Source organism: Triticum urartu, chromosome 3A, assembly GCF_056163025.1.
Source record: "Triticum urartu cultivar PI428250 chromosome 3A, HENAU_Tu73, whole genome shotgun sequence".
Lineage (NCBI taxonomy): Eukaryota > Viridiplantae > Streptophyta > Magnoliopsida > Poales > Poaceae > Triticum > Triticum urartu.
In genome coordinates this window covers 149,291,442-149,312,510 of record NC_141875.1, presented here as the reverse complement: position 1 = coordinate 149,312,510, position 21,069 = coordinate 149,291,442, and the positions used below count along the sequence as shown (strand labels likewise).

The 21,069-nt window shown below is 44.7% G+C and overlaps 1 protein-coding gene and 1 long non-coding RNA gene across 2 annotated transcripts; one reads left to right on the top strand and one right to left on the bottom strand.

Moving 5' to 3' along the window:
- The first annotated feature begins 1,944 nt into the window (after positions 1-1,944).
- LOC125543364 (uncharacterized) lies at positions 1,945-5,460 on the top strand. Its single transcript, XM_048706690.2, has 7 exons — positions 1,945-2,582; positions 2,727-3,058; positions 3,343-3,682; positions 4,355-4,503; positions 4,583-4,676; positions 4,999-5,070; positions 5,172-5,460. The coding sequence occupies exons 1-7, from the start codon at positions 2,046-2,048 to the stop codon at positions 5,214-5,216; spliced, it is 1,569 nt and encodes a 522-aa protein (XP_048562647.1). The 5' UTR covers positions 1,945-2,045; the 3' UTR covers positions 5,217-5,460.
- Positions 5,461-6,829: 1,369 nt separating this feature from the next.
- Positions 6,830-10,049, bottom strand: LOC147978996 (uncharacterized). Its single transcript, XR_015618444.1, has 2 exons — positions 7,347-10,049; positions 6,830-7,227 (listed from the first exon to the last, which is right to left on the bottom strand). It is a non-coding gene; the product is annotated as an uncharacterized LOC147978996 (long non-coding RNA).
- Positions 10,050-21,069: the final 11,020 nt, after the last annotated feature.

The following is a 21,069-nucleotide window of genomic DNA, read 5'->3' as shown; positions in this document are numbered from 1 at the left end:
AATCACTCGGAACACTTCCGGTATTCGAATATAGTCGTCCAATATATTAAACTTTATGTTCGACCATTTCAAGACTCCTCGGCATGTCCGTGATCACATCCGGGACTCCGAACTACCTTCGGTACATCAAATCACATAAACTCATAATACCGATCGTCACCGAACGTTAAGAGTGCGGACCCTACGGGTTCGAGAACTATGTAGACATGACCGAGACACGTCTCCAGTCAATAACTAATAGCGGAACCTGGATGCTCATATTGGCTCCTACATATTCTACGAAGATCTTTATCGGTCAAATCGCATAACAACATACGTTGTTCCCTTTGTCATCGGTATGTTACTTGCCCGAGATTCGATCGTCGGTATCTCAATACCTAGCTCAATCTCGTTACCGGCAAGTCCCTTTACTCGTTCCGTAATACATCATCCCGCAACTAACTCATTAGTTGTATTACTTGCAAGGCTTATAGTGATGTGCATTACCGAGAGGGCCCAGAGATACCTCTCCGACAATCGAAATGACAAATCCTAATCTCGATCTATGCCAACTCAACAAGTACCATCGGAGACACCTGTAGAGCACCTTTACAATCACCCAGTTACGTTGTGACGTTTGGTAGCACACAAAGTGTTCCTCCGGTAATCGGGAGTTGCATAATCTCATAGTCGTAGGAACATGTACAAGTCATGAAGAAAGCAATAGCAGTAAACTAAAACGATCAACTGCTAAGCTAACAGAATGGGTCAAGTCAATCACATCATTCTCCTAATGATGTGATCCCGTTTATCAAATGACAACTCAAGTCTATGGTTAGGAAACATAACCATCTTTGACCAACGAGCTAGTCAAGTAGAGGCATACTAGTGACACTCTGTTTGTCTATGTATTCACACATGTATTATGTTTTCGGTTAATACAATTTTAGCATGAATAATAAACATTTATCATGAAATAAAGAAATAAATAATAACTTTATTATTGCCTCTAGGGCATATTTCCTTCACATATATATTTTGCGACCTTAGGATCAAATTTAACAATGATTAAAGTGTCATCGACGTAATGTAAAATAGGTCAGTGTGGTTGATGGCTCGATATTTTTTCACTTTTACAAGGGTATTTTAATGGGGTTCTCAAAAGATTTTCGTTAATTCTCGTATTTTCTAAGAGTCGTGCTACGCGTCGGCCGACTGATCTTTTCAAAAGACCCGCCGCCTCCGCAGCAGTAAATTTGGCACAATTCATTGCAACAAAACGGAGTGTTTCATAACCTTTTGCAACATAACTTATGTTGCAGAAACAATTGAACAGAGATTATGTTGCAGATTTTTTCTTCTTCACTTTTTTGTAACATAGATAATGTTGCGAAAAGGACTTCTGCAACATGGACGTTGTTGTGAATTTATTTGCAATGAAAGATGATGTCGCAACAACACCGCCCTCGTTGTCGTTTCCGTTTTGTAACTCCGTTGTTGTTGCAAAAACTTGTTGGCATGCGGCGGCACAGTCGGACAAGGGCAACTTCCGCCGGTAATGTTGCAGATTCTTTTCGTTTAACTTTTTTGCAATATGAGAGTTGTTGCGGAAGAAATTTCGCAATACAAATGATGTTGCAGAAAACTTTCTGTGTCGCGCGCACATGATCGCACGAAACTGCTAGAACTAGTACTAGATGACCCGTGCAAGACATGTGTCGCAAGTAGGAGGTGACGGACGCCTCACATGAGACACGTCGGCAGAAACCAACCATTTCCTATTTTCTAATGCTAATCCTTCGAGAAAGAAGAAAATATATTTTTTCTAGCGATCTGCAGAAATGTATAATATATTGGGATCTCGCTTCAAGTGGGCCGAAAGGGGCCAGCTCCGAGAATTCCTGAAGCCCATGCAACCGATGAAAACCCGTAAAAACCCGTCAACACAAGCAAAACAAAGACAAAGGCCATACCAACAAAGCGCTCCCCTCTGAAGCCTCCTCCCACCCCCCTCACGCCGCCGCCGCAACCCCGAAACCCTAACCAAACCCCCCCAGCGCCACACCATGGCGTCCGCCTACGACCGGGAGGACGGCCTCGCGCCGCCGCAGCAGCACGGCGGCGGCCCCGCCGACGCCTACGATCCCAACTACGTGCCGGACTCGGTGAAGACCTTCGTGGTGCACCTGTACCGCCACATCCGCGACAAGAACGTCTACGAGATCCACCAGATGTACGAGGGCGGCTTCCAGCGCCTCTCCGACCGCCTCTTCCGCGACACGCCCTGGCCGTCGGCGGAGGCCGTGGCGCCCTACTGCGACGGCGACCACGTCTTCCTCCTCCTCTACCGCGAGCTCTGGTACCGCCACGCCTACGCGCGCCTCTCCCCCCTCACCGCCAGCCATCGCTCCGAGTCCTGGAACAACTACTGCGACCTCTTCAGCGTCGTCCTCCACGGCGTCGTCAACATGCAGCTGCCTAACCAGTGGCTGTGGGACATGGTGGACGAGTTCGTCTACCAGTTCCAGAGCTTCTGCCAGTACCGCGCCAAGCTCAAGAACAAGACGGAGGACGAGCTACAGCAGCTAAAGCAGTTTGACAAGGTAATAAATAAACGCTTCATTTTTATTTTGCTTTGCTAGATTTAATTTATCAGAGGCCGGGGGCAAGCCTCCTTTTCCAAAAAAAACTAGATTTAATTTATCCGGCGATTTTGCGGCTGATAAGTTCTTTCTGTTTTTTTGCAGGCATGGAATGTCTATGGGGTTCTCAATTACCTGCAAGCACTCGTCGAGAAGTCCATGATCGCACAGATTCTGGAGAGGGAGAAAGAGGGGCTGGAGTCGTTTACTGCCACTGATGGGTATGACTACCAGGGTGGGAGCAATGTGCTCAAGGTCCTGGGTTACTACAGCATGATTGGGCTTCTCAGGATACACTGCCTTCTTGGTGATTACCACACTGGCCTCAAGTGCTTGGCACCGATCAACCTTAACCAGCAGGGGGTCTACACCATTGTGATTGGGAGTCACATCTCGACAATCTATCATTATGGATTTGCAAACCTTATGATGCGCAGGTACAAAAGCATCTGCCTTTTTTGGGGATTACCACACTGGCCTTATGCATTTTTAGCTTCACTTTCTGCTGCTCCATACACACATAAGCAGCATAAGATGCTTTGCTAGCATCTCTATAATTGTCCAATAAATTCTATTATGTCATATAACTTCAACAAAGATCTCATGATTCTCTTATGTAAATCCAAATATGTGAAATTTATTTTGATTCAGCCATCTTGAAATTTCCAAAGCTGGGATTCAGTTCTTTTAGCTAATAGACTGTATTCGTTTGTAAACCTAGGTATGTCGATGCTACCAAGGAATTCAACAAAATTCTGCTTTACATTATAAAGTATAAGCAGTACCATCAGAAATCCCCTCAGTACGACCAGATTCTGAAGAAAAATGAGCAGATGTATGCGCTGCTGGCAATTTGCCTATCTCTGTGTCCCCAGAACAAACTCATAGATGAAAATGTTAGCACCCAGCTGAAAGAAAAGTACAATGACAAAATGACAAAGATGCAGAGGTTTGATGATGAAGCATATGCTGCCTACGATGAGCTATTTTCGTATGCCTGCCCCAAGTTTATTACCCCATCACCTCCAGTTCTGGACCAGCCACTTACAAATTATAACCAGGTAATGTTTCTTGTGGACAACCATAATGGCGATCTATTTCTTTTCAGTTTCTACAGGCAAATTCTACCGTGTAACCCTACTTGTTTTAGTCATCACAAAATAGTAGTGAAAAAGAATCAACCCTTTGGTAGTTGGAAATCCATATTTCAGAGTCCTACAATTCCAGGGTGAGGTTTTTCTTGTCCTATTCAACATAAATCTCATGTAGTAGTCAAAACATCTAGGGTGAGGTTTTTCTTTTTATATTTATTCAAAGGTTTCAGTGCTTTAGTTTGCATTTTTTTTTAGTTTCTATGTAGTATGTTCAAATATCATTAGCACATCTTTTCATTAAGGGTAATAAACATACATACAAGAAAGGTATATCAGGAACAAGACAGTTGCTAAAAGCAGCCCATGAAGTAAAGTTGATGCATAAAGAGGCTAGTTTTCTTATCAGTTAAGCAGCTAGTATGTCGGTTGCAAATGCTCAGATGGAAGCTAGTATCACTCGTCTATTTGTGAACAGATGTACTTCTGAACATTTTTGTCGGTGTACCTGTACTGCATATGTTTTGAGGTTCTTATTCCTTGAGAATTACTTCTATTTCCTTGACTTGTAAATTTCCCCCAAAAAATCAAAGAGTAGACATGCAGAATAAATTGTTGATTATTTTTCTTGTTATGTGACAGGACGCCTATCGGCTTCAATTGAAGCTGTTCCTGTACGAAGTGAAGCAGCAGCAGCTGCTTTCTGGGATCCGGAGCTATCTAAAGTTATACTCAGCAATAACCATCACCAAACTTGCCCAGTATATGGAAATGGATGAGGCAACACTTAGGTCTGTGTGAGCATTAACTTGTGTTGTTAGTTTTTTTTATTGGTCTGTATGCATAAGAAATTTTCAAACATTTGGACAGGTCTATCCTTATGACGTACAAGCACAAAATGCATGCAGTTGACAGTAATGGGAAAATTGTATCCAGTGCAGACTTTGATTTCTACATTAATGAGGTAATGCCGATTCTCCTTTCTGTGGCTAAGATAAGTTTTTTGCATCCGCTTATTATGTTTGTGTCGATTTCTTTATTACGAGTTGGTGCTTTCTGCTGTATCTTAGAAGTTAATATCTTCACTATATCAATTGCTAATTGAGGCACTACATTGAGCTGCTGTAGTCTGTAGATAATTGGAGCTCCTTCCTGGAATGAATTTTGTGTAACAATATAGATTCTTTAAGTTCAACCATGATTGTGTTAACTTGTGCCTTCTCAAGTCTGTTGCCTACTTTGTCAATGTATGACTAATTACATATGAACTATTTGCAATCATTCAGGATGTTATTCATGTCGTAGAGTCGAAGTCGACCAAGCGCCATGGTGACTACTTTTTGAGACAGATTTTAAAGGTACCTGAGTCCCCACTTGACGATACCTCCCCCCTTTCCTTTTATAGATAGCACATCGTTGCTAGACCATAGTCTAAACTTCCTTTGTCAATATCCTACAGTTTGAAGAAACCATTGCTGAATTGGACAAGGTACAGCTTGACTGAGCATGGTAGAGATCATGGAGGAGAGAAACGTCCCAGGATCCTGTTTTCCTTTTCTTTTTTCCTATTGTGAGAGGCACTTGTGATGACTACTGTTAGCAGAGCATTAGTTGTGCCTTCTGGTACACTTTTTGACTCAGTGAAGCACTGGCAATTCACTGTATTATCTCGTTTCTTGTTCCTGTTTGCTATTTGATGAGTAATCTGTCAGTTGCTAATTGAGAACTTGAGATACCTTCCGTGTTTATCCAACTGGGTGGGCACATTTTTTAGCTCACAGGTAGTAGATCTGGAGGCTGATTGCATGACGCTCATCAGTTGCCTTGCATTCTTGCCATATGTCCCTGTGGGCTCAATGCATTGCTCCTTCTGATCTTGACCCTAGTCCGCTGCCCAACAACGTGGCTCCTGAAGCGGGTGAGAAAAAGGGAGGCACCTTCCTTGTGGCCTTGCGGTGGGTGCTGTGAAGGGGATGGTTGCTGCTGCAACGATGAGGTGCCCCAATGACGATGGTGGGCCGTGGATCTGTGGACAGCGAGGCTCCCTGCAACATCTGTTGTGGGGAAAGGGGTGGATGTTGCCCTTGGCGAGGTGCTCGTAGCATCGCCTCCATTGCAACATCCCATGTGTTGCAATGAGCAACCATAAAATGTTGTTCGTGTTTGCAATGGGTGATTGCAATGTTGTCCATGTTGTGATAGGTGTGCGCAACATTACTCATGTTGTGATGAGCGACCGCAACATTGTTCATGTTGCAATTGTAGCCTTCGCCGATGACTATATGGGGACAGGCCCAACATTGTCCATGTTGTGATAGGTGAGCACAACATTACTCGTGTTGCGATGAGCGACCGCAACATCGTTCATGTTGTGATGGTAGCCTTCGCCGATGACTACGTGGGGACAGACCCAACAGTTCACAACGATGCCAACGTTTGCCAAAGATCAGTTGGATGATGTGCAACATGTGTATGTGTTAACACATGTCAATATTAAGTACTAAGTACGCCCTAAAAAGATATGAAGTCTCTAGGTTCCGGGTTGCTGAATTTTACCATGGTGACACGTTACCATCTTCCACATGTCTTGTAGTATCCCCCACGAGGCTGTTTCAGCTCCCCGAGTGACACTTTGGTTTATTGGGGAGATGCTCAATAAACTAAATTTCTACTCTCTCTCTGTACCGAAATACTTGTAGTTTGGAGAACTTGTACTAGTTTCTCTAGCTACAAGTATTTTGGTACAGAGGAAGTATAATACAAGGTTTTCAATCTCTCTCTAGGCATGTTATAAACACCATGACAAATTCCATTTCTCATCACAGCAATTCAAACCAACATGTTTCTACTGCACATATAAACATCATTTAAACCCACAATTTTGAAATCTAAGTTCAAATTCAAGCATAATATATGGTCCAAATGCTCTGAAACATAGAGCAATGTGTTAGCATTAGTGTAGCTGTGTAGGCACATGCTGGTTTGTTAATTGTTAGGATTAAATTAATAGGTTAATTAAAAGGATAATCCTCCTATTGTAATCTGTATGCCGGTTGCATTGGCAACCGTCGCACCTCTCCCCTTTGCACCTCTACAAACAGTCGCATTTCTCTATCGTGTCTGTGCCCCTTGTATATATACCAAGAATCATTCAATGGAATTGATAGTTCTATCATTTATTCGATTGTCTCTCGCTTGCTCTCCTTTACAATTCAACACGCTATCAGCACGCTCCCGGCGGAGCCATTCCATCGGCCTCACAGCGCGACGCGGAAGACCAAGGCCGGCGACGTCCAGAAGGCCAGCCCCGTCGCTCTCCAGCGGAGCGATCTCACGACGGGCTTGCCCGCGAGCAACACCGAACCGGTGGCAGTCCACGCCTCTGCAAAGCGGCAAGGCGGCGCAGGTCTCCTGCCGGTACGTGACCGCGTGGCCTCAACCTCACGCACCAGCCCGAGGCGTTCACGAGGCAGGCGCGGCGAGTCTCTCGATCTGGGACGAAACGAGGAACCAGGCTTCCAAGAACAAAAAAAAGAAGAAAGAACAGGGAAGTTGGCATCCATTGATCAAAGATTGAACGACTCAATCAAGAATTGTAAGCACCAGTGTGTTCGTCAATTCTCAATGTTCTTACCTTTTTATGGCATTAGCACAACGGGACGGTCCTGGGCAACCAAGGCTTCAACGCATGCGGTGCACGCGACCACGCCTGCCACCGCTCAGCGTGCCGCCGGCCTCGTCGGCTCCCGGCCTAGAAGCGACCGAGACAGCCACCCTTCACAGACAAGCGGCGCCCGCACCCGCGGCTCCCGGCATCCGGCGCGTGGAGACGCGCTTCGCCGCGGCGGCGGCACTTCCCGCAGGCATGTCCCTTGGGGCAGCTATGCGCAGCGACGGCAAGGAAGCCCAGACGCGTTGGCTAGCGTGCGCCATGACGCGGCTACGCAGCGGTGTCGACCTGGCTTCCAGCGCTCGGCCCCTGCGCGCCCACCCGCGTCTGCTGTTCCGTCGTCCAACGGCCATGGCCGGTGACGGCTCATGGAGCCTTGCGGCGCTCGGGCTCTCGAACGGCGTCGCGCTCGGAACCCACCCCCGTGGTGACTCCTCCTCCGAGAACGAGCGCGGCGGGAGTTCTTCTCGCCGCCGGTAATGCGGCCGGCCGGCCAGCCAGCCGTGGGAGTCTCTGCCTGTTTCAGTCTTGTGAGGACTGGGGATCGAGTTGCTGGGGATTTCTTTCCCTTTCTCTCTCCTTATCATTTCGATTGACTGGACTTCCTCGCTTGCGTGGCCATGTGCATGCGATGGAAATTTAGGCAACCGGCAGGCGTTGCTTTATTTGCTACTCCATGAGTATTTGCTACTCTGATTGAGCACAGTAGCAGATTATTAGTGTCCCAACACACTTCTAACAGTGATTTCATTCCTGTTAAAATCAGTACATATATTTTAGTACTATTTTCTGTTGAGTACCGTGGTATTCCAGATCTTAAGTTGATGTAATATATTTCCACGTTTATCACGTGTTGAGATTAATTACGTTCATTTGCAATTGAGATTATTTCATCTCTTGCGTACACAATTTTAGTACCTCTATGGTGCTGGTTTGCGATTGAGAATTTTCTTTTCTCATAAAACAATCTCATTGCGATTAAGATTAATTTTTCTCTCGCAAAATATTAATTCACTTTGCTGAATTCTCTTGCAATTTGATACAAGATCATCTCATTTAATTTGAGGTCTATACAATTCAAGTTTTTTCACTTGAACATCAAGTTTGTAACATCATTACTATCATTACAATAGTAGTGTATTTCTGTTGAGTACGATGTATTCCGGAATGTATTTATCTCCATGTTCGCTACATGTGGAGATTAATACGTCTATTTGCAATTGAGATTTTTAATTTTTGCAAATATTGAATGCAAAATTCTAAGTGTTGTTTTTCAAATTGATGTATTGGGATCACAAAAGTCATATGGATGTACTGCTTACGCAGATTATCGATAACTACTGATAAAGCCTACATTTTATCATTTTGATATTGTGATTGCTTTACAAAGTGCTCTCCCACACATTTTATTAAGTCATGACATAAGGCATTACGAGTGAGTATCTACTGATTTCATCAGATTATACTCCCTAGTGCTGTGAGATCTACTCCATTTTGGAGATTATTTCAAGGTGTCGTATTTAGCAATTTGAGATTCACACTTATGGTTCCAAGGTAACTTCTTGAAATACCCATTGATTTTGCTAAGTTCATTACAACATCAACCATGATGGTCTTTAATTTACTGAATGTAAATTGATTATGTCTGGCTTACCCATAGCGGTAACATATGGCTATATAATTTGAGGCATTCGCCCTCAACGGCCACCACTGCCCTATCTGGGCCATGGACATCATGATTGCTCTTTGTGTCTCGTGGGATAATGTGTGCAATCCAGGATTCACTTCTGGTCAGGATCACACCGCTAACAGAAAATTATTGTCTTATACATTATAAGGCATTAGATTCAGATCTCAGCATCTGATTATCCTGTATCAGCAATTCTTGGGACACAATGAACTCAAGGGCAAAGGTTTGAAGCTCACTTCAACCTTTAACCCGACATCACCAGTGATGACGGGATCCTATGGACACAGAGAACGTGTGGTTGAATATGACTCAACTAACATGTTTGAAGACATTGTTTGGTCTCTCAATCTCCTGAGTGGTCAGCATAATTTATGTCCATTTACGATGTTATAACAACAACATAAGTATTGTTGTCATCATATATTGTATATCACAATATATTGTATCAGTACTTTGGTACAAATACATTTGTATGTATTCTATATATCTGACAGCGATTTTCATATTGAGGATCTGCATGTCTATATATAGATTTCTACGGGGGTCAATCCGATGAAAGATGATATGTGCCTTGTGGACATATGCACCACAAACTCTATACTCAGGGACGTCCAATGTTTTCACTCTCGTTGAGAGAAAGGAGATATTTCAAAATCGCTCGACGCGATAAGGTATTTTTTTGGCTCAACTCGGGTCATATTTACTATCCCACTGGGTACTCGAGTAACGTAAGGATGCTTTATTGCTTCCCGGTTTAACTCATACCCTACTAAACTATAGAGGTATCCGTCAAAACAATTTCCATAGCGAAACTTATGATGACAACAAAGAGAAATAACTTCTCTTTACCATATGCAACAGATATGGCAAGCACATTCTCTATGTACCATCTGGATTGTACTACACATACTACAAAACCCGTAGCACATGTTGCGCCCAAGATAGTTTTCCAAAATGTCTTGTACATGACAAACTTGGCATACACGCCTTGGTCATCGAGACATTGGGTTGAAACCGGAACTATGCTCAATTCCAATAGTTTATGATTATTATGATGCTAAATTCTAATAACATTTGGATTTTATGTGCACTACAAGTGACACAGGAAAGCTAATTTTAAGGCTCGCACACCTTAAAGTCTAAGCTGAACCACTCAGACTCTTTGAATGCATCAAGTCGAGGTAAGTGGCTCTTCCCAGCCATTGAGTAGACTATTCAGGGATTCCATGGTTCTAAAAGACATATCTACACGGTGGTCTTAAGTGTGTGCTTTACTCACACGAAACCATTGGCTCATTATCCTGACATCGATTTCAAGCAAATCAAATGGATAACATTGCAGAATTCTCCTTGAAGGCCTTCTCTATGACATTTGGATTGAAGTTTAGCAATTTTTCCTAATGTCTAGACTCAAAATGGTTTGGTAGAATCCTATCCAAAGAGTTAAGCTCATTGGATTATCTTTACTTTGGAATTGCAACTTACTACGTTGGAGTCATGCAGTTTTACATGCTCATAACAGAACTGCATAATATTATTCCCCTCTATCTTTGATATGTGGATATCTACCAAGTATTTCCTATCTGCGGTAATTCGGTTGCACACCGATATTACCATCCGGCATACATCATTGGCCCCTCAACATAAAGTTGGGATATATGTGAGGAATAACTGTATTTCCGTCGATACCTCAAGCCCCTCGCATGGGGAGTTATTCAAGGCCAGTATGCTGATTCAATGAGGAACATTTCCAGGCATTAGGGGGAGATTTCAAGTACCATAAAGAATGCCAGAAAATTAGTGGAATGTTCAACACATTTCTGCCTCAAATCCACGTACTCAAAGATCTGAACCATGCGTTCAGAAGATTTGCAACACATTGCAAATAATCTGCCAGATTCATTTACTGACTATAAAGGTGTCACATAATCCTACAATCCTGCAAAAGTATGCCTGAATGAGTGGAGGTACCAGCAAAATCCACTCCACTCCCCGTTTAAAGCAACAGGGGGAGATGTATGGCAGAAATACATCAGGATTCAGCTTCTCGCAAGCAAGAATATCAAGGCCCGCGAATCAGTAAATGCAAGTCAACTTCACGTTGACAGACACCTAATGGGTAGTATACACCCAGTGGACGGGAAATCTCCACCAACCCAGGTCATAGTGCACACAATGACCGGGACATCGGAATACCCGACTCAATCGCATTGGGAAATCGCGAGCAGTCACCATGGGTAACGATATTTCCATCAACTATATATTGATATATAGATTCTGGAGAAACATATAACCGGAAGTCTAAAATTGTCGACATACGTTTCTCAACTAGATTGAAAAAACCTTTCAAGTGATTCAGATCCAAAGACCATGGCCATGGCAAAGTGTGAACAACACTCAGACTGAACTCAAGCAAAGGGTATAATCTAGGTAGAAATAATATTGCTCAATAATGGGAAGGTATTCATAAGTAATACCTACACCAGTTTTCTTCTGGAAACAGAATTGAGAACAATGAGGTGGTGAAACATAAAGCAAGTATTGTAGCACAAGGGTTCACGCAGATACCCAACTATTCTCCAGAGGTGGAATCTCTTTCCGATAACTTATATCATTGGCAGTACAAAATCATCTATCTGTGCAGTTGATAGATGTAGTGATTACATATACATGTGGATCACTAGATTCAGGCATATATGATTGATTCCCGATGGAATCTCACTTCTGAATTGAAATGCAAAATGCAATATACATTGTGTAAAAATCAGTAAGTCACCATACGACTTATTGTCGGTACATATGGTACAACCGACTTAGTGAGTTTCTTATACACAAGGATTACTCCTACAATGATGATTATCCATGTTTGTGTGTCTTCAATGACGACACATGTAATCATCTAAATGATGGAATTTAAAATGAAGGATTTGGGTAAACCAAAATACCCCTCATTACTACAAATTGAGCACCTTCATTCATACATTATGGTATACTATGTTGTCTATATCCAAAATATATTGGAGAAATTCATTGTGGACAAATCTTATCCATTCATAACTCTCATGGTAGTTCATTCTCTAGACGTAGAGAAAGATCTATTTAGACCAAGAGATGATGGAAATGAGATATTGGGACTCAACGTTCCATAATGCCATTGGATCCACCAAACACAATTGGTTGGTACACAAGAATATCTTTCAATATCTTCAATGCATCAAACATCTTGTCCTGGTTTTTCAGTTTCACAGAAATGTGAACACCGATATCGTTGGATACATCGATCAGATCCCTACTGTGTCAGATCGTAGACAACCTTAGTCTTCCTCCTAGGTGTAGTAGCCCTCTCAAGAGAAGTCCTCGAAACAGACCTCATGGCTACATCCACCAATCATTATCTCAACGATAATGTTTCTTATGTTGCCCAGATGCAAACATGTTACATAATAAGCAATATCACTATATTGCATATCTTGCAAGTCAAATCATGCGATTGATTTGTTCATCGGGTTTCTACCAACTTCTATATTCCAGAAATGTGTTCGTGGAATTGGTAGGTGACGGCTTCGAATTTTGCAAGATCAGGGTGGGGGGGTATCTTCCTGAATTGTTCCTATTCAATGCATCATATTATACTCTTTTTCCCTTCATGAGTTTACTTTACAGGTTCTCATAGAGGTTTTTAATGAGATAATATCAACATGAGATCATATGTCATACTTTCAGTTTTCCCCACCGAGGTTTTTAGGAAAGTATATACGACATATTTATTGTCCTCTGAACTCTATGGGTTTTATCGTATTGAGTTAAAAGAGACAATAACCATTATATGTTGCACCATTTTCTCCTTATTTTTCCCACTGGGTTTGAAGGAGTTTTGGCAACATATCATACTACAATACTTCTCATATTTTCCCACAGGGTTTTTGAAGAAGAGTTAATTTAAGGATGATTCCAGATATGATCGGTTGCAAGGACAAGAAAGGATTAGGGGGAGTGTTAGGATTAAATTAATAGGTTAATTAAAAGGATAATCCTCCTATTGTAATCTGTACGTCGGTTGCATTGGCAACCGTCGCACCTCTCCCCTTTGCACCTCTACGAACAGTCGCATCTCTCGATCGTGTCTGTTCCCCTTGTATATATACCAAGAATCATTCAATGGAATTGATAGTTCTATCATTTATTCGATTGTCTCTCGCTTGCTCTCCTTTACAATTCAACATTAATTACCACATGTTACTTAATGAACCGTCATTAGGACTTGTCACTAGACGAATATAGATGTGCCCATCACCGGTATGTACGCGCATATTTTTTTTGAAACTTCACAGCAGATTCTGCGTGTTGCATTAAGAAGGAGCGGCTGACAGCCGTACTGTACAGAGGTTCAGGAGAACCAAGAGGAAATAAAAGAAAGGAAGAAGGAAAAGAAACCAAGCAAGGCCTACTCTCAATTTCAATTTCAAAAAAAGCAAGGCCTACTCTCAGAACATAAGGCGGAGAGCGCACGCTAACACCCAACAGTAGAGCTCATCCATGAAGTTTTGGAAAACTGATGCTACGCGGAGCTCAGCATCTCTGAAGATTCTCTCGTTGCGCTCCCGCCAGATGAACCAGATAGGCTAGCGACCTAGCTTGCTTGCGGGAGGCCGGATCGGAAGAAAGGCCATCAAACCACTCACCGAGAGACGCCTGAGGAGCAAAGTCCAGTTGGCCGGGGAAAATGCAGTAGTTTGGAACCTATCCACCAAGAGCGACCAAAGCCGACGGGAGCGGGACCATGGGCGGCTAACCATGAGATGCTCAGCCATTTCAAGATTACGCCGGCAGAGAGGACAAAAATATGAGTACGACGTCCATTGGCTAGCAAGTAGCTTGTCTGCCGTGAGCAGTCTATTCTGCACAAGCACAAACAAGCAGCCGAAGAAGTGACATTTTGCCGGTGCCCAGGCCTTCCAACTATGCCAAGGTGCCGAAGTTCAGTGGAGCCAAGGAGCATGAGGCGGTATGCTGAACTGACAGAAAATTCTCGGCTAGTAGAAAGACGCCACGAGAAGGAGTCAGCAATGCCAGGTGTGAGCCGCACACGCTGGATAGTTGTCCAGAGCATGACAAACTCAGGTAGGGTGTCGGCGGTGACCCTTCCACATAGATCCATGACCCATCTGTTGTTGTCCAGTCCAATGCTTCGGAGAAGGAGCGATGCTCGTGAGAGGAGGCTAGGAATATGACCGGTGCAAGAAGGAAGGGAGCCTTGCCATCAGTCCAACTGTCGAACCAAAATCGCACACGAAGCCCATCGCCGACCACCGTAGCAAAAACCGCACGGTTGCTGTCTCACAGAGGTTGCGCTTGCGCGGGATCGGGAGGCCGTACCAAGGCTTGGAAGGTGATAGCCGCTCATGCGAGAGCCATTTGAGGCGAAGAGCGGTGCTGAAGAGTGTGAGGTCGATCACCCCAAAGCCGCCAAGCTGCTTAGGATGGCAATTTTTGGTCCACACCACCTTACAGTTCCCACTGCAATAATGCTACACCTACAGATACTTGGTTACTGACCAGCGTCAGGCCCACGCCAGAGCCAGGCGCGCTGAATGCGGCCGATCTCCTAGCGCAACCAACAAGGCAGCTCAATTGTGGAGAGCCAGTAGACGGCAAAGGCAGAGAGAACAGAGTTAAGCAAGACCAATCTTCCCGCCGTAGAAAATAGCATAAGCTTCCAGAAGGCTAGCCTGGTGCGAAGCTTGTTCAGGAGAGGCCGAAAGTCAATCTTCTGTGGCCTACGCAGGGACAATGGCAAAGCAGGGAACTTGCAAGGCAGGGACGAGATAAGGGCATCCAGGGGCCGACAATGAGGTTTTTTACGGTACCCTGGTACTCCATAGTGTAGAGTGGGAGTACCCATCATATCCATCCGCTCGTCTGCAGAGTTAGTTTAGTCCTTTCTCCTGCTAAAGGAGCGTTGTCTTCCAATCTTTTGTCTAGGTTCCCAGATATACTAGCCTAATCAAGCGCATGCCACAGCGCAGCCGCCTTTGGAGGCACTTTCATCACCGTGCGACCAGGAACAAATCAATCATGTGTTTCTTCAAAAAACAGAAAATTGATCGCCATAGGATGTATGGTAATTTGAGGCGAACAAACCTGTTGTAGTGTGCAGTTTTCATCAACGACGGAATTTCGTCTCCGTCAGAAAGATTTAATTTAGGGATTAATTACTGATCATCAGAAGAGGAAGATGATGACCTGCACAGGAATTCCTTGCGGAAGATTCGGATGGGAAAGAATTGTCGCTCGGGAGATTCGGATGGGAAAGAACTTAAAACGAATTCAGACGAGGAATATGATGATCTGCGCAGGAATTTCTTGCGTAATCTACGGCTCCATCGGCCATGGCTCTAATGCATTCATGCCTACGGGCATGCAGGTTGTGGCTTCAGCGCTCGGAGCCTGTGGCTGCCATCCCATTCCCGCCGGCGGCCGAATAGCCGGCGCATTGCCACCACAGAACTTGCGCATGAACTTAGGATCAGGAAATTAGATATATTTGCGAATTACTATTTTAACCCTCAGGTCATGGTACTCCCTTCTTTTTTGTGGTGGTACTCTCTAACATTAGAACTGGAGTACCAGTCAATCTAAACCATTGGATTAGGAGAAATGAACGGTCGATATTAGTTTGAGGGTACTGTAAAAGAGCTCGTGACAATATCCATCACATCAAGCTGCTCGCAGCAGATAGGGACCTCCTCGAAATTCTTCAGGATGCCTTTGAACGGCTCGAAGCTCCGACTTGATGGGGTTGAGGAAAACAACCACGTCATCCACATAGAAAGAGATGCGTAAGAGCATCTCTAACAGACTCCTTACTAACGTGTAAACTATAAAAATTCGGCGACTATACGGGTTTGGCCCTTTTTTGGGCCAGACCAGAGCCCATATAGTCGCCTGGCTCGTAAATTATTTTACAGTGGCCCGGAACCCCCCTCGCGCAGTATAACTACGGGTTTGCGGCGAGTATACGGGGCCAAACCCTATCCTGACTCCAATCAGCCGCCGCACTCCACCCTGTGGCGCGGGATGTGGAGCTTGGGCCGCCGCACCGGCGGTAGCGACGACCCTGAGCGGCAGCGGTGCGTCAAAGCCGACGCTGTGAGGAAGCAAGCCACCCGGAAGTACACGAACCACGGCCTAGAGCCGCCGCCGCTCCTTCGCCGTGAGACGGAGGAGTACGACCACATACAGGTGCGGTTGACCTCCAACGCGGGTAGCTCTGCCAGGGGGTTGAGCTCCCATGCGCCCCTCACGCTGGTGAAAGGGGAGCCGGAGAAGCTCCTGCCGCTCCGCGCGGTGAAGAGGGAGGTGGAGGCGGAGGCGAAGCGGTGTGGCGGTGGCATCATCGGGCCGAAGGATTTCCTCCCTCGACGGAGGCGGACGTCTTTGAGTCCGTCATCATTACGCGTAGTGTGTGGGAGGAGGAGGAGGAGGCAGAGCAGCGTTGTAGACGGGAAGCCGACCTCGATGCAGTCCTCCTCGAGCAGGGGCTTGTGAAGGCGTAGGAGTTCAACGACAACTTGGACGCACGACGCCGCGATGCCAAGGCACATGACGACATCTACGTCGACCGCGTCTCCGATGACGATGACTGGCGATGTCCGTCGCCGCAGCGTGGCCACTGCACCTATATGGCTATTTGGCAGTAGGGTTTACGGTGGCCACCTCTCCTCCGATTTATTTTGTGCAAATAGGCTATGTATGAAATATGTATGATGATCAAGAACTATGAACACTTATAGGTTCACTTTCAGTTTCTGTTCTGTCTGAAGGAAATATGCCCTAGAGGCAATAATAAAGTTATTATTTTATTCCTTATATCATGATAAATGTTTATTATTCATGCTAAAATTGTATTAACCGGAAACATAATACTTGTGTGAATACATAGACAAACTAAACGTCACTAGTATGCCTCTACTTGACTAGCTCGTTAATCGAAGATGGTTATGTTTCCTAACCATAGACATGTGTTGTCATTTGATTAACAGGATCACGTCATTAGGAGAATGATGTGATTGACATGACCCATTCCATTAGCTTAGCACCCGATCGTTTAGTATGTTGCTATTGCTTTCTTCATGACTTATACATGTTCCTATGAATATGAGATTATGCAACTCCCGTTTGCCGGAGGAACACTTTGTGTGCTACCAAACGTCACAACATAACTGGGTGATTATAAAGGAGCTCTACAGGTGTCTCCAAAGGTACATGTTGGGTTGGCATATTTCGAGATTAGGATTTGTCACTCCGATTGTCGGAGAGGTATCTCTGGGCCCTCTCGGTAATGCACATCACATAAGCCTTGCAAGCACTGCAACTAATGAGTTAGTTGCGAGATGATGTATTACAAATGAGTAAAGAGACTTGCCGGTAACGAGATTGAACTAGGTATTGAGATACCGACGATCGAATCTCGGGCAAGTAACATACCGATGACAAAGGGAACAAAGTATGTTGTTATGCGGTCTGACCGATAAAGATCTTCGTAGAATATGTGGGAGCCAATATGAGCATCCAGGTTCCGCTATTGGTTATTGACCGGAGACATGTCTCGGTCATGTCTACATTGTTCTCGAACCCGTAGGGTCCGCACGCTTAACGTTACGATGACAGTTTCATTATGAGTTTATATTTTTTGATGTACCGAAGTTTGTTCGGAGTCCCGGATGTGATTACGGACATGACGAGGAGTCTCGAAATGGTCGAGACATAAAGATTGATATATTGGATGGCTATATTCGGACACCGGAAGTGTTCCGGGTGATTTCAGAGAAAACCGGAGTGCCGGAGGGTTACCGGAAACCCCCTGGGAGAAGTAATGGGCCTTATGGGCCGTAGTGGAGAGAGAGAGGGGCGGCCAGGGTGGGCCGCGCGCCCCCTCCCCCTCTGGTCCGAATTGGACTAGGAGAGGGGGGGGGGGCGGCGCCCCCCTTTCCTTCTCCCTCTCCCCCTTCCTTTCCCCCTCCTAGTAGGAGTAGGAAAGAGGGGAGTCCTACTCCTACTAGGAGGAGGACTCCTCCTCCTTGGCGCGCCCTAGGGACGGCCGGCCTCCCCCTTGCTCCTTTATATACGGGAGCAGGGGGCACCTCTAGACACACAATTTGATCCTCGTGATCATTTTCTTAGCCGTGTGCGGTGCCCCCCACCACCATACTCCTCGATAATATTGTAGCGGTGCTTAGGCGAAGCCCTGCGATGGTAGAACATCAAGATCGTCACCACGCCGTCGTGCTGACGGAACTCTTCCCCGACACTTTGCTGGATCGGAGTCCGGGGATGGTCATCGAGCTGAACATGTGCTAAAACTCGGAGGTGCCGTAGTTTCGGTGCTTGATCGGTTGGGCCGTGAAGACGTACGACTACATCAACCGCGTTGTCATAACGCTTCCGCTGTCGGTCTACGAGGGTACATAGATCACACTCTCCCCTCTCGTTGCTATGCATCACCATGATCTTGCGTGTGCGTAGGAAAATTTTGAAATTACTACGTTCCCCAATAGTGGCATCCGAGCCTAGGTTTTATGTGTTGATGTTATATGCACGAGTAGAACACAAGTGAGTTGTGGGCGATATAAGTCATACTGCTTACCAGCATGTCATACTTTGGTTTGGCGGTATTGTTGGATGAAGCGGCCCGGACCGACATTACGCGTACGCTTACGCGAGACTGGTTCTACCGACGTGCTTTGCACACAGGTGGCTGGCGGGTGTCAGTTTCTCCAACTTTAGTTGAACCGAGTGTGGCTACGCCCGGTCCTTGCGAAGGTTAAAACAGCACCAACTTGACAAACTATCGTTGTGGTTTTGATGCGTTGGTAAGATTGGTTCTTGCTTAAGCCCGTAGCAGCCACGTAAAACTTGCACCAAACAAAGTAGAGGACGTCTAACTTGTTTTTGCAGGGCATGTTGTGATGTGATATGGTCAAGACATGATGCTAAATTTTATTGTATGAGATGATCATGTTTTGTAACCGAGTTATCGGCAACTGGCAGGAGCCATATGGTTGTCGCTTTATTGTATGCAATGCAATTGCGCTGTAATGCTTTACTTTATCACTAAGCGGTAGCGATAGTCGTGGAAGCATAAGATTGGCGAGACGATAACGATGCTACGATGATGATCAAGGTGTCGCGCCGGTGATGATGGTGATCATGACGGTGCTTCGAAGATGGAGATCACAAGCACAAGATGATGATGGCCATATCATATCACTTATATTGATTGCATGTGATGTTTATCTTTTATGCATCTTATCTTGCTTTGATTGACGGTAGCATTTTAAGATGATCTCTCGCTAATTATCAAGAAGTGTTCTCCCTGAGTATGCACCGTTGCAAAAGTTCTTCGTGCTGAGACACCACGTGATGATCGGATGTGATAGGCTCTACGTTCAAATACAACGGGTGCAAAACAGTTGCACACGCGGAATACTCAGGTTATACTTGACGAGCCAAGCATATACAGATATGGCCTCGGAACACGGAGACCGAAAGGTCGAGCGTGAATCATATAGTAGATATGATCAACATAGTGATGTTCACCAATGAAGCTACTCCATCTCATGTGATGATTGGACATGGTTTAGTTGATTTGGATCACGTGATCACTTAGAGGATTAGAGGGATGTCTATCTAAGTGGGAGTTCTTTAGTAATATGATTAATTGAACTTAAATTTATCATGAACTTAGTACCTGATAGTATCTTACTTGTTTATGTTTGATTGTAGATAGATGGCCCGTGCTGTTGTTCCGTTGAATTTTAATGCGTTCCTTGAGAAAGCAAAGTTGAAAGATGATGGTAGCAATTACACGGACTGGGTCCGTAACTTGAGGATTATCCTCATTGCTGCACAGAAGAATTACGTCCTGGAAGCACCGCTGGATGCCAGGCCTGCTGCTGGAGCAACACCAAATGTTATGAACGTCTGGCAGAGCAAAGCTGATGACTACTCGATAGTTCAGTGTGCCATGCTTTACGGCTTAGAATCGGGACTTCAACGACGTTTTGAACGTCATGGAGCATATGAGATGTTCCAGGAGTTGAAGTTAATATTTCAAGCAAATGCCCGGATTGAGAGATATGAAGTCTCCAATAAGTTCTATAGCTGCAAGATGGAGGAGAACAGTTCTGTCAGTGAGCATATACTCAAAATGTCTGGGTATAATAATCACTTGATTCAATTGGGAGTTAATCTTCCAGATGATTGCGTCATTGACAGAATTCTTCAATCACTTCCACCTAGCTACAAGAGCTTCGTGATGAACTATAATATGCAAGGGATGAATAAGACAATTCCCGAGCTCTTCGCAATGCTTAAAGTTGCGGGGGTAGAAATCAAGAAGGAGCATCAAGTGTTGATGGTCAACAAGACCACTAGTTTCAAGAAAAAGGGCAAAGGGAAGAAGAAGGGGAACTTCAAAAAGAACAGCAAGCAAGTTGCTGCTCAGGAGAAGAAACCCAAATCTGGACCTAAGCCTGAAACTGAGTGCTTCTACTGCAAGCAGACTGGTCACTGGAAGCGGAACTGCCCCAAGTATTTGGCGGATAAGAAGGATGGCAAGGTGAACAAAGGTATATATGATATACATGTTATTGATGTGTACCTTACTAATGCTCGCAGTAGCACCTGGGTATTTGATACTGGTTCTGTTGCTAATATTTGCAACTCGAAACAGGGACTACGGATTAAGCGAAGATTGGCTAAGGACGAGGTGACGATGCGCGTGGGAAATGGTTCCAAAGTTGATGTGATCGCGGTCGGCACACTACCTCTACATCTACCTTCGGGATTAGTATTAGACCTAAATAATTATTATTTGGTGCCAGCGTTGAGCATGAACATTATATCTGGATCTTGTTTGATGTGAGACGGTTATTCATTTAAATCAGAGAATAATGGTTGTTCTATTTATATGAGTAATATCTTTTATGGTCATGC